We start from the raw sequence: 14,919 nt of genomic DNA on the forward strand, positions 1-14,919 counted from the left end.
ATTTTGATATATTAGATCTTATGGGTATTAATCCAGCATCATTAAATAATTTCGGGACCAATTACGAGACAAGTTCAAACAAGCGCAAAAATAGTTAGATGCACATTTTTCTTCTGGAATTTCTACTGTTTACGACATTGATGTGTTGCCACATCTGGCAGAGTTTCCAATAATAAATTAATGTTTGAAATTTTGAGCGTTTTGCTTAAAATAGCGAAGATCTACACGTTTCACCCCTTCTTACACTTGTCCCAAAAACTTCTCTACAAGGTGGTTTTAAAAGAATCTTAAAACAGAACTAAAAGTGTTCTGTTTTCACACTGAGTTCTTCACACAAATTCATGATAATAAAATGATGATAAAGATCCTTGAAATAGAATTTCAGAAGAATATGATCAAATATATATATATAATTAAAAGTGTTCTGGTTTGACGTTGTGCTGAATTCACGTTGAGTTCTCAAAAACAAAGTTATGATGATAAACAACGGTTCCAAACTGTGAACGTGAAAAATAAGCAGCAGGCCGACCGTCAGGATACACCCTCGCTACCACGTACCCATTCTCTGCCGGACGGACGGGAAGATTTGCAGGAATGTGTTTGGAGTTCATGTTTTTTCTTTTCCGTTTAAGCATTAACAGTATAATCACTACAACAACAGTCATGACAAGAACTCCACAAAACAGACCAGCAAGGAGAAGGATGGGTAACCTGTTCTGGTCATCGGAGGCATGTTGAGAATTTTTCTCTGCTAATATGTCAGGAAAAATGAAATTATCATATAATTTTTCCACATACAACAACACCAAAAATGTAATTTCCCTCGTTGTTTTCCTACATTAAATTGATTGATAAATAAAATCAGTCTACAAAAAATTCTATTCAATTTAATTTTGAATGTAATCACAAGAACAATAATATACGAAAAAAAATTAAAAGATGTACAAAGAGCTTTATTTTAATTCGAAGCGTTACCAAACTTTGCATCATTTTCTTTTATTCACGGCAGAAATGTGATCTTTGTGTTTTCAGCGTCAGGTTAAAGAAAATTTTACAGTTTCTATTTGGGGGGTTAAAATTGATTCAGATTTGAGCCCAATGTTCAAATTCACATCGGAATGATATTGATTTTATTATTATCTACGCATGGATTTATTTCAGTTGACGATTTGTTGTATAGATACCTTTTTTATTTGAATTTGGAGGGTGGTTTCCTTTAATGCCAAAATAGCAGTCGCTCCTGGAAGTGCAATATTCTTCAAACAAAGGAGTAAAGCTTTCTGCTCTTGAGCACCAGCTACAACCAGCTGATTTAAAACACTCACTGGAAGTATAAGATTGTGATGAAATTCAAGCTCAGACATTTCTTTGAATATTAACTAAACTTATATGCATTTTTCTTAGATAAAATAAATATGACTAGAACTATAGTAAAAAATATAATAAACTTTAAAGAATATGTGCGTTCTGTACACCAATGGCCTACTAACTGTCATACTGTAAATTTTGAATTAACTGGGTGGGTGCAAATACAAATTTACACCCACTCAGTAATTTCAAACTTTACAAAATGACATGACTAAGGACATTCCAATGTATGGGAAATCTTACTTAAGCAGTTTGTTTGTACTCTAGAACCATGTTTCAAGAGGTAAAACCTATATGTGCTGTTCAAGATCAATAAATTGTTATCCAAGACTATAAATTAGTTGATAAGGGTTAAATTTATCTTTGAGGAATTGCGAAAATTCCCCCATTTTGTACTCCCATGTAAAAATTTTATATTCTTTAAAACTAATTAGTAATACTTTGATTAGAATACATGTAGTAAATAACCTAACGCTACAGCGTTGATTGGTGTCTTATATAGAGGGATCTTAGAGCTATTCTGCAACGGTTTGAACTGGAATTACTACATTATGCATGCTATTCTGCTGTAAAACTGACATAAATATACAAAATATATAATTATTCTGATCTAATTATTAACTTACCGTCTTTGCATACTTTTTCTGGTACAATTGGGATCGAAACATAGTTGAAGGGCTCGGTCGGTTTCTTGTGGCAGATCTATTGCGGTATGGGAGGAACTCGAAGGACACAGAGGCGTGTCACTGTAATTATGTGGATTAAGTATGTTAGCATTTGAACACCTGTCAAACAGCTTCATTCTGACTCTACTATAGCAGACAAGTTCGAAAATTTGACGAAAATGCATTGTTTTTTATTGTCAAAGGAAGATCAATAGGACATAAACTTACCTCAACAAATTCAAATGGTCTTCGCAGTGGTTGCTAGGGATTTCTTTGAAACATACACATGGGCAGTCAGATTTGCTGCAGTATTGCTCTTCATTAGTGAATGTGCTGGTGCTCTAAGATTTCAATTGAAGATGTTTTGGGGTAAATGAAAACACACGAACTTGTAACCAATTCTATGCGACGTTGATATAGAACAAATAAAAGTATATTGATAATTATTTTCATTTATTGCTTGAATGTTTGCATGTATAAAGTAATTGTTTAGATATAACTTACAGAGCAACATGTCTCCTGATTGTTGAAATATCGTTGATCTTCCACTACAACGAATAAGTCGCTTTTAGGAACAGGAAGGAGTTTAAAGTGCTCCTCAGAAAAATCTATTTCTCCTCTAGGATGAGATTTTGATACCTGCATATTAAAAAACGCCAATGAGTAATGTTTTCTTAAAATATCTATGGTTAAAACAAAACTGTATTTCTTATCATTTGACTACTTCTTTCCAATGACTTTACCATAAACGAGTAGTGTGTTCTCTTTGCAAGAATATCCAAACATGCTCTTCTGGTCATCATGTTGTTTTTCAGCAAATGGTTTGCAATAGCTGGATTCTGTGAAAAAAGTTAAAGAAATCTGAATGCCTTATTAGGTTTAAGATAAGAAAATTAAGCTTATTTTGGTATTACAAATAAAAAATATAGGACCTGTCTTGAGGGTTCTTTTATCTTCCATGCTCCTTGCAACTAAAATTCTTAAGTTCTTATATTTACATTTGAACTAACAGCACTTCTCAGACACTGAATTAAATAATCAAACAATGATATAAATGAAAATAATCAAACAATGATATAAATGAAAATAAGCACATGTTGTAATATACATATACAACACAAAACTACAAAAAAAAACCCATAAAACATAATCATCCGTCCTAAACAATAACAGAAAAGGCAATCATAATAAAAAAAACAAGGAAATCAGCATAACTAAAAAAATGTTAGCACGTAATAGTACTTTTATCTGATGATCATTACAAGAATAAGGGATGAAAAAAGTACAAGACGAATGCTTACTGTAGGTACCTAACAAAGGAATACACTAAATCAAAGCTAAGGAAAGGACCTGACAGAAAAAATCCAAGGTAAGTACCCAAGTTCGAAATTTATATTTTCTTGCGCCATTGCTTTCAGTTAGTTTGATAGTTTTAATGTTACCTATTAGGCGGATATAAAAGTACAATCTAAAGGGAGCGAAATATTTTTCCATTGACGCACATTTTAAATTTAAAAGTAAGATAAATTGATACACATATAATTTGGAAACAAAGCCGTGCAGATCCTTTATGGAAATAAAATAATACTTTTTTATTTACTAAATCTGCTTTACATCCAACAATATAAATGAACCTTTTGTGTAATATGCACTCCTTCAACAGTTGGGACTTTCGTTGAGACGTAAACAAAGTCATCATGCATGGCAATGTAACCAGTATCGTCCATGACAAAGCAGCTGTAATTTATTTCATTATTGAAAGTATTGTCAAGAATTGAAAAAAACCCACTTTTTAAAAAATAAAATTAATTTCACATCGTGAATTCAAAAGAAAATCGAATCGTTATTTGTCACGTTTTAAAAGTTCCAATTTACTCAAAAGATATATATATATATATATATATATATATATATATATATATATATATATATATATATATATATATATTCTTTATGACTATTACCGGAAAAAACTGAAGTAACTTTTATTTACATATGAAAAAACAGAAATTAAGACATTCCATATTGTAAATTACGCTTTATTTTTTTACAAAACTAAACCGATATGAGTTGACAAACCTTGTTGAAAATTCTTTGCAAATTGGGTAAGAATCAGTCAGCACTTGATGGAAATGAGTGATGGAAATGTCAATCGCCATGACCCCAACAACAAAGGAATTATATTTTGTGATTCTGGAAAAGGAATATGAATGTGATGAAACATCGTACGATGTAACAATCGGTCTGTTCATAAATGCGGTATTTTTCAGTTTTGGATCAAATCTGGTATTTTAGAACTCGGTATCATATTCATAACATCTCTTTAGAAAATGTTTTCTTCAAATTTGCGAAGGCTTACGTTTTAACAATGGCTTTAGAAATTGTGATGACGTGTCCACTTCCCCATTGGTCCAGGTAAGGACCCGTAACAATGACCTTATCCCTTGATGCCAATGCTTTTTTGAACCTGAAAGTGGAAATCATCATTTTATCAGATACTGGAAAAAGTAAATAAAATGATAATACAATGAACATTTTAGTGAATATAATGGCTATAATTTCACTATTTTTGAGTTCAAAGACTTTTTCGCAAACATTTAATCATTGTGATTATGATTAAAGTATACCAACGTAGCATTTATATGACCATAAGGATACTCAATGGAATGAGATCATGACCACTGTGATATGTGACCAACGAAAACTATTTTAAAAACTATTAATTTACACCTGCATTACAGACAATAACGGAAGATAACTAATACATGTAGTTTACTTATAAAAAAAAAAAAAGCTCACCATGGCCGTTGTGTATGGTCATAATGATCTGGAATCTGAATTCCCGGATACACCCTTAAAACGCCATCTATTGTTCCGATAAAACGCCATATTGTGTCTGAAGAATGCTGATGAAAATTTAACCACAGTTCCTCAGCAAAGTGCGTAATGAACACGCTGTCTAGAATTGATGGCTGCAGTAACAGAAAGTGTGATCATATATACATTCGATGCTTTGTTACAAAACTTGAGAAAAGAGAACAATAAAATTCTATTTCGTATTGAGACGTAATCACAAAAGCTTATTACCATACACTTAATGAATAAACATTCAATTATAAATACAATTTGAAATGTCTTAAATAATTGATGATGACATTGTTCAAAACATTTCAAATTGTATTTATAATTGAATGTTTATTCACTAAGTTGTAACATAGAATACAATTTCATTACGAACATTTTTTTCTTTACGACTTGTGAGAAAATAATGGTTACGCTTGTACTCTAAATGAAATGTGTAAAAATACAAAAAAGGAAAAATCATTAAACGACATACTCTTAATCCGGGATTATCGTCGTTTTCCCAATACATTTCAGGATCTATAAATGCGGCTGGGGTAAGACTCACAGTTGAAAATTCTGATCGTAGAAAAACAGTTTGTTGCTCATATCAAACACAAAAATTCAAAGATAATCTGATTTTAAAAACAATAAGTTTTATATAATAGAGAACAAAATTCTGTAAAAATAAAGTTGAGGATAACCGACAAGAGTTCGACGACAAAAGATGGTGTATTCAGATTATCTGTTAATGAATCACAATTCATTGTCAAATTATGTTTTCATTTCAAACTTTTGACCATAATAATTCGATTGAAAAAATTTTTATCGTTTGTAGTATCAACATAGAGAAAAACTATTAGAAAACCAATGCAACTGTACTTGGGAATTTTACATGAAAACATTAAAGAAAAAATTAATTCTGTGTTTCCTTAATATTCCATGATAGCTATGTTCGTTATAATAAGATATTGTATTAATGCAAGCTTTGGCCATAAATTCAAGTATCCTTAAATCTGCGAATTTTACCAAATAAACGAAAATTTCTGCCCACTATCATTGATGAAACATCAGAAAAACTTAATATCAATACATTTTAGATGTTTTCCGAGAGAGACTTATTCTACCTTTAACTGCTTGTCGATTGAAGTGGCTACAAGCCTTTCTGTTGTCTGTAGTGGCGTCACTCCGATGATAATAAAACCTTTCCTGTGTAGACGGCGTTATATTGTAGTTAATTGTTCCGTCCCTATCAGCTAAAACGACGCACAATGAAAAATTGGTGTGCAAAATCTGAAATATTGAATTAATTAATCATCGTGAGAATGTATACAGTAAAACTAAACGTCATCAATGACATGGAATAACACAATGTATACACTTGACTACTAGTAATTGAAACATAGTACGTGTACTCACAGGTTCCCAATATACATTTATCTTCTGTGATAAAGAAGCTTCTCCTTTGGAAAACGCGTTGGTGGTGTATGTAAAGGTTTGCCCCGCTTCTCCCCTGCGTATATCAATTTTAAGTGAAATAAGTCGTTTATTTTTTATACCTTTAAATTGATGTAAAATCATCACTAATCAAACGTACCGCTTCATTGATTCTACGACCGGGCCCTTATCTCTTTCAAAGAACCCAATACTTGTGAATTCTTCGTCAGCTTCTAACGAAGAAGCTTTCGATAAGGATGAATGGAGAATTGTACGTCCTTTTCCGTCAATCATAAAGGCATAAGAATGTTGTTCATTGTAAAATATTACTGGCTCCCTTAGAAAACTCGTGAGGGACATTTCAAGGCACGTTGCTCCAAAAACTGTATTGTTTGTATCGTGAAGTTGCTTGCAGACAAACATATAAGGCATATAAGCTAAAAAAAAGTTGAAGATACTTAGCATAAAAAATAATTCTTTTTTTAAATGAATAACTCTTTGATTGTAAATATAGAGTTCAATTTTGCTTGATAAAAAGTTCTGTCACAATTTTACAAATTACCTTTTTGCAAATGCTTGTATTGCTTAAAGATGATAGTTGCTACATCGTTTCCTTTACTCACGAATTCCCTATAGTAGAATCCAATCTCATCCTTCAGTTTTGTAGGATCAACAACGTGTTTGAAAGTACCTTTCTTTAAAAATATTTTTGAATGAACAAATAGCAATGGATAAATATATTTATAAAAACAAAATTAATACGTTTGTAACGCAGTTTTTAAAGCGTGCAAATACTGTGGTTTCATTAATAATCGTGGGGATCAATTTTGGTGGATTCAGTGAAAATCACAGTTTCAGGGATATGTGAGTTCGTGGCCAATTATCTTATCAATACAAAATGTTAGTAAAAATTGCATTTAAATGAACATTTATTTTCGTGAATCAATTAACATCGAAATCCATGAAAAATGATATTCAACGAATTTTGTTGAAACCACAGCAATAAAACTTACTTTGATTTCCCCGTACTCTGGGTAACTATATACCTGCCATGCCATATTTCGTAGAACGGAAAGTGACGTTAAATTCCAAGCTATAATAAAATATAAATTAAACAAAACCTTATAAAGGCATTATAATCATGATTATGAATGTGTTTTAATTGTATGTCTAACAATGGATATATTATATACTTGTATTGCAAATATTGTTCATTTACATTGTCCAATGGCATAGGTAAATACAGCAACTTTATTCTTCAGGATTTTATTTTCCTCAGCAATAACTTTGACTGGATCTCCTCCAATGGTTGGTAATCCATCGGATAAAAACATAATAACCTGTTCTAAAACCAACAAAATAAACTTCATTTTCGTGATCCATTTTGCAAAATTTAATCTACGAGATGAAAAGTAAATGAAATAAAAAAAGAACAATGTCCTTATTAACATTCTGGTTTTATGAAAAGGTACATGCAATTTATGCCAAAATAATCGAAATCACCTCGTTTTTCGACTCTGAAGCTGTAATTAGAATTTCCGAAGAACTGAAAAGCATCACGCAGGGCCAATTCGTAATTGCATCTAGCTCCCGTTTGAATCTGCTGAATAATGTTCTGGTAAAATCTAATATTTTCTATCGACGCTTTGACTAAATTTGTTCCCACACACTTCCTGATAGAGACACCCGGAACTACTGTTCCTGTATCAAACACAATTATCCCAACCTAAAAAATAAATTAAAAAAGAATAATGTTTTAATTTACAATTATACCTTCCTTTCTAAACAATTGATGTAACAAACTTTCGTTTTTGAACAAAATAACGAGCACTTTAGAATTACATTTTGAACGTACATTGTTAAAATTTATAGAACGTTCACTAAATGCAGCGAATCTAGTGTCCGTTTCTTCTCACACAACTAAACTTGGTAATGGACTACCCAATGGTCCAAAACAAAGCGTAAACTATACTTTATTAGACAGTTTGAAGACCGTCGACCAATGCACTACTATTGTCGATCAATCGACTGAAAAATCAATGAGGATTAATAATCGTGTGCAGTCAAAAAATTATGTTTTGATATCAAATTAATAATATCAACAACAAAAAAAAAATACGAACAATTAAAGTAAATCGCCTTTTATATAGACTATTTAAAGAAAAATGAGAATCGTTTATGTCAGTTATTCTTCCTAGCAGAAGGTCAATGACCTTTAACACAGTGCAGGGCAATAGGTGACATTTGTGTAACTTGTACGCCGTGGTTTCCTAAGATATCATCATATCTTCTATGATAGATTATTGCCTAGAGTGTATATGTATTCACATTATTTTGTTTAGCGTGATTTACCCGAGATTTATTTACTCTTGAATACTTATTTAGTTCTAAGTACCTCATAAAAGAAATTACCAAGGAAAAAATAGTTTTCTTATCGGAGAAAATGATGGTCATGTATTTCATAAAAACAGAGAATATAAACTTAAGTTCATTCCCTCTATATAGAAATATAGATCTGACAAAAATAGTTGCTAGAAGTATTTCATTATTTAGATTAAATATCCAATTTTTAATTAAAAAAAAACCCTCACAAATCAAACTGAATTATATTCATTCAGGATGTTTTATAAATATTAATATCTTACATGACAGGTTTTAACAACCCAAAACAAATTCAGTGTTTTTAAACTCTTATATATGGTAATGGTCAGTCGTACTCTTTATTAGATTTTAAAGGGCGCTGGTGGGCAAGGTATGACGGCATGTTAGATTGCAAAAATCTGGTACAGTGCTCTGTTAATAGCCCCCTTAACAGTAACTTTCGCCTGGGCAAAATGACATAGTTTTGTGAAATATGACGTATTGTCAATTGTTTCAATGACATCATTTTTTTTTTTATCTAACAACTAAAATTTCGGCAAAGTATATTTTTTGCCCTGCAAGAGAGCGGTTTTCGTGGAAGTGTCTGTGAGTCTATTTTTAAGTCAATGAGGTAAATTCAATTTTTTTTCCAAACCGTTATTCGCTTAAGGTTTTGCTAAAAATCATATATTCTTAACAAGTGTACGTACCCTATCGTTTTCATTTAGCGTGTCCAGTAAACTAGTTACTGCATCAATAGTAATTTGCAGCAAAGATCTGTTACCATGGAGCCTCGCCATTGATCCTGACCGATCAATGACAATCACTATGTCTTTTGGTACCGGACTAACCGCTGAGATGTACACTTTTCTGTAAAAAGGTAAAAGGTATGTAGAACTTCTGAGAATCTGTTGTAAAAATAAGGTGAGGGGAAGGGTGAATTGACAACGCAACATTTTCACAGCTCACGTGAGCTTTTCTGATCATGCGTATCTTGTCCATTCCTATGTCTGTCCGTTTAAAAACCTTTCACTTTTTCGACTTCTAGAACCACAGGGTCAATATCAAAAGGACCTTAGCACAAAATATCCTTGTGTTAAGGTTTTTGTTTTTGTTCCAATAAAGAGTCGTACACTCTCCACGGGGAAAAGATATAAAATAATGAAAATAATGTAAGATGCTTCAAAAAACTTCTCACAGAAAACTTTTTGCCAAAAGTATCAAAACTTCGACATTTTAGGAAAATTAGGAAAATTTTAGGGCGTTCAATCTATGATACCCGGGTGTTAGGAATTTAGGTATTTCATCTATAATAAGACTAGAACCGTGAAAATATTGTGGAGACAAGCTTATGTATAAAAGGTTCGGAATTGCTTTTTGAGGTTTTTTTTTACGCTCGGGTTCGGTGAGGTAGAATGTTCTATCGTTAAAATGACAGATATCCTACGGACATGGTTTAACGATAGAATTCGTTCCATATACTCCCTTCTGAGCAAATAAAAAAAAAATATATCTAGCTGTCTCTCGCCTAAATTTTCAAATGATTTGTCTCAAATACCTACATTGTTGCTCTTTTATAATCCCAATAATCCACATTTACTGTTTTTGCAACGAAATCACTGCCACTTTTGACATCACGTTTGAAAATTCGATGTTTACGGTCGCCATGTTAATGATAAAATCCGAGACATTCCGTGTGCAATTTCGACAAAATGGCAGGCAAATTCAAACGTGTATATTAACAAAATGCCTTGGTACGACCCATTAAATGAATATTTTGTGGATTTAACTACATATGCATGTTCAAAAAGGTTTGTAGTGTACAAAAAATGTGTTTTTCCTCTGCAGATTATTTTTAACAGACTTAAAATCGACGCGAAGCAGATCTGCTTCGCGGCTGCTACATCGCAAGTATATAGGACGAATTCTTACTGAGCGTAGCCTGGTCATGGTATGATTATTCTTTCTTGAGTTTGGTCAGAGAAGTCCACAATCCAATTGGGGGTCAGATTATACCACTTAAAAGATATCTGTTGATATAGAGGTTTTGACTTGTGAAATTAAGAGAAGAAATGTAGTAATTTAACATTAAAACATTTCGCTAAATTGTAATTGTTGGGAGGTCATAGAAAGCTATGGAGGTCGCTATAGAGTGTAGGTAGAGTTCCAGTTTTACAAAAAATGCAGTTATTCTTCTAATTAAAATAGAAGTTTGTAGTTAGTACACAAATGATGAAAAAATTATCATAAAAAATAATTCTGTGTCACACAATGATTATATGCTAAAATGCATGGAACCGAAAGAATGTGTATCAATCAAACTTCCACCTATAATTAAGGAGTCTTGCGAGTCCAGGACATTGTATATGTTTTTATTTTATCCATGCAAATTAGATTCACTGTAACTGTTCCATTTTAGATTAGAATAAAACTTATAAATACCGAAACTGTTGGTAGAACCTGGGATAGTCTTTGACAGGTGGTGATGAAATAAGCTGACCTTCCTCCGTAGCTATAAGCTGTCGTTTTAGATGCTGGACTCTTTTGTTCTCGTTCATTGCATTAGTTATTGTAAATGGTGGTACCATTGGTTTTGCCGAATGTTGATTTGGTCCCAAAAAGCAAGCTACGGTATGAGTCGCCTGTTTTAATGTACACTATACGGTAAAGTTTGCAAACTTTTGTCTTAATCACTGATAGACTATATTTTACAAAATGTTTAATTAATCATTTGCAACCGATGCAAAAAATGCAATATCTCAGTTTAATTCAGTTCTATAAGTAGGACTTAAATGATTATTAATTGAGTTGTTCTAAAATATATTTATATATAAAAAAAAAAAGAAGACTAGTAAATTAGTCGAAGTTCGAATTGTGCGTGTTTCTTATCACAATTATACCTTTCCATTCAAATCTTTTTGACAAACTTTTGATGTTTTCACTGTGTGGTTTGCAAAGGAATCTGCAAAAGTACTCTCGGCAGCTTGCTTAAGTAGATTCAAAGCGTTGGTGTTTTCTGTCACTCTAGTATTTATCGACCTTGTCACCTTCGCAAAAAACAATGGATTACATTTATAATGTGATGGAAATGCGTCAATCGAATTCAACATGCTGTTTAGTGTTTACAGTTCTAAACAAATCAAAATGCAAAGAATGTGCATTCGAAAGTGATGTCTTCACTCAAAATACATTTATCAACAATCCTAGATTTAAAATAAGACAAACTTAAATAATGCTTTGGAATAATTCATTGTTACGATACTAATAATGTTTTTGAAAACAAATGAAGATAAGTGGATCAAATTACCTCTTTCAACACCTTCTTTCCGTCCAATGGATGAAATGTAAAATGCAGGTGTTCGATGTATGCCTAAACAGCACACGCAATAGAGAAAATACGCTTAATTACAGTTACAAAAATCATACAACAGAACAAATTTATCGTAACTGTAATTATAGAATAATGACCATACAAACAAAATGCGTAACGTGTGTATTTTGCCTCATGAACAGAGAGAGAGAGAGAGAGAGAGAGAGAGTACCTGGAGTTCATTTGCGCCAAGTTTGTCTCGCATAATGCTCTCAATTTTTCTTCTTAGTTCTTCATTTTCGATATTGGTATACTCGTCAGTTGTAACTGAGCTATGCAGCGTTAAAAATATAACGAAAACTACAGGAAGACTGTGTAACTCATGATTCGATGAAATTGTCAACTGCTTGAAAACATGAGTAAAGCTGAAACCAGGAAAAGGTGAATTTGTCTTAATATTTGCATTGATATTTTACACCATTAATACATCATCATCCATAGATGAAGTAATATATTTTTTTTATCATAAACACGCTTTACTCTTACAATATATTTGCATGGTCATTTTAAATAATGTGGGGAATCTTTGTTGTTTTTCATATTCATAATTAAATTCAGGCTAATCCACACCAAGGAATTTTAACAACTATTTAAATTGAATGAAAACAGTTCAATTTTAAAATAAAAAAATATCTTTATATTACCTGCTCATGATAATAGAGTTCTCTTGTCCGCTGTGTACAAAGGACTGGAAAATGAACACATAACGCAACGACATTTAATCAACTTGAAAAACCTTTTATTGTGCTCTCAAAATAGACAATTAGTTTTGTATGGTTCAGAAACAAAGAATTGCAACTCCTCACCGATTTACAAAATGAATACAAACATTAAGTTCTACAACAAACGAAAATCAGTTACTATGGGTGTAAATTCATATATGGCCATGGGTTAAAAGGAAGCCATTTTCCGCAATGCTGCAACTTTGCGTTTATTAATCTCAACCATTTTCTTGGAAATTGCGGTCATAAAATACCTCATTAAAGAATCCTATCATTCTTAATTTTTATTGTGTGATATTCAATACATACCCTACAGACACAAACTTTTAAAATCTATAAATAGATCAATAAGAGTGGGATGCTCTCTGTACCGATACTGTGGTAATAAGCGAGTTTACTCTATTTAAATGGATAATTAATTACTTTTAAATGTGTACTTTTCCGTGGATGACATTTATTTAATGTAATAATTACTGAGCACCGATATATCTTTTATTTCTATCTAATATTTGCACTGCCATGGGTCACTCACACCCTTAATTCTTTCCAGCCCTATCTCATTGGAGACAAAGTTTCCGGCAGACTGTTTACAAATCTTGTGCTGTACTATTTTTTCCTTTCAAAAGTTTAACCGTTAAAGTTAGATAGATAGGGTATACATATCTGGATTCTCGGCATTGCAGTTCAATATAATGAATCGGCGTTAACGAATGAAACTTGATTTTAGGTTCATAATCATGCAACTGAAAATAGTCTCATATAAGAGACTGTTTTCAGTTGCATGATTTTATTTTGTAACCATAAGCCTGACAAAAATGTTAGTACTATTACAGCAGATGAAGTAATTAGTTTCCTTAAATAGAATCTTTTTCAATTATTCATTTTTATAATATAAAATAAAATAAGTTTGATACCTAATGGAATAAAAAGAACTTATTATTTTACTTAGTATTTTTTTTTTTATTGTAATAATATTTCTCTCTCGATCATTCGATGATCGATCGAGAAAAAACCATAACAGATAGCAAATGATACTTATTTGTATTATGCTATGTAGATATGTGAACAACAAATTGAAACCTCATATTATCCTGTTGATTAAAGATGGTGTTATTTTTCGGTATTAATAAAGTTTGAACTGATATTCGTTGATATAACGCTGCATTTATCTTTTCGTCAAATATCAGAGTTATCTGGTTTCGTATTAAATTTTATGAAACTTTTGATATACTTACTTATACAAGTAATATGAATATCAATAAACATACAAAATAAAAGCAAAGATACTACCAGGTATTACTTACATGTACATTTGAATATGCCAGGAAAATCCGAGTCGTAACATATCATATATATTTACAGAATAACAGTTTAATACAAGATGCTTTGATGAATCTTACAATTTAAGGATTACGTTTAAACAGAATGAAAAAAATGTCCACTGTTGATGATGAAAAACCATCTATTGTGGTTTTTTCTCTTTCAAAAATGACCTACTTTTGAGCTAAAAGCCATTTATTTTTTGAAAATTTAAGAAAAATCAAAAAAAATGTTGCACTGTGATTGATATTTGCTTAATTCTGAAAATATTGCAAATTGCTAAACACTTTTAAAAATGAAATACAGTTTATGAATGGCAGTGACACTATTTAGATACCAAGCATTAAGTTTTAATTCACATTTTGTTACGAATATTCCAGTTCGAATTTCCTCTATCATTTTTTAAAAACTTACCATTTTTTATTCAATTTAACAAAAAAATGAATGATGATAATGCTAAAACATTTATAGTATCACACTAAGTATATTGACCTTACTCTGCTGGCATAAAATTTATACGAGGTCAATGATCAAAATTTTGAGATATGGTGTCTTTTATTGTTTTCGAGCATTTTCAGTAGTTTTGTATTGTGTGCAATACGACAATCTAAATGAGAAAGTAAGATAAAACCAGCAGAAAATATGCAAAATTATGTTGACTAACAAATAATATCTTACCTTTAGATATTATAGTACTACCAAAAATAGTTCAGTGAAAAACAAAATCTTAAAAATTTAGTCTGAATTTTCCCTGTTTTGCTGAAAGTCAAATTTTGTTTGAGTCTAATTCCAAAAAATACTGAAGATATCGAATGTTATGTCAATAATAATCATT

General features: G+C 31.4%; 1 protein-coding gene across 1 annotated transcript; it reads right to left on the minus strand.

The window, feature by feature from the left end:
- Positions 1 to 409: 409 nt before the first annotated feature.
- LOC128159956 (VWFA and cache domain-containing protein 1-like) lies at positions 410 to 12,739 on the minus strand. Its single transcript, XM_052823198.1, has 24 exons — positions 12,687 to 12,739; positions 12,215 to 12,407; positions 11,980 to 12,042; positions 11,573 to 11,719; positions 11,115 to 11,314; positions 9,383 to 9,542; positions 7,815 to 8,037; positions 7,531 to 7,656; positions 7,325 to 7,404; positions 6,874 to 7,006; positions 6,472 to 6,748; positions 6,294 to 6,387; positions 6,002 to 6,167; positions 5,371 to 5,453; positions 4,833 to 5,005; positions 4,393 to 4,500; positions 4,113 to 4,226; positions 3,668 to 3,770; positions 2,777 to 2,872; positions 2,538 to 2,672; positions 2,262 to 2,374; positions 1,995 to 2,114; positions 1,185 to 1,324; positions 410 to 748 (listed from the first exon to the last, which is right to left on the minus strand). The coding sequence occupies exons 1-24, from the start codon at positions 12,692 to 12,694 to the stop codon at positions 447 to 449; spliced, it is 3,357 nt and encodes a 1,118-aa protein (XP_052679158.1). The 5' UTR covers positions 12,695 to 12,739; the 3' UTR covers positions 410 to 446.
- Between the last annotated feature and the right edge of the window lie 2,180 nt (positions 12,740 to 14,919).

This window comes from Crassostrea angulata, chromosome 1, assembly GCF_025612915.1.
Source record: "Crassostrea angulata isolate pt1a10 chromosome 1, ASM2561291v2, whole genome shotgun sequence".
Taxonomy (NCBI): Eukaryota; Metazoa; Mollusca; class Bivalvia; order Ostreida; family Ostreidae; genus Magallana; species Magallana angulata.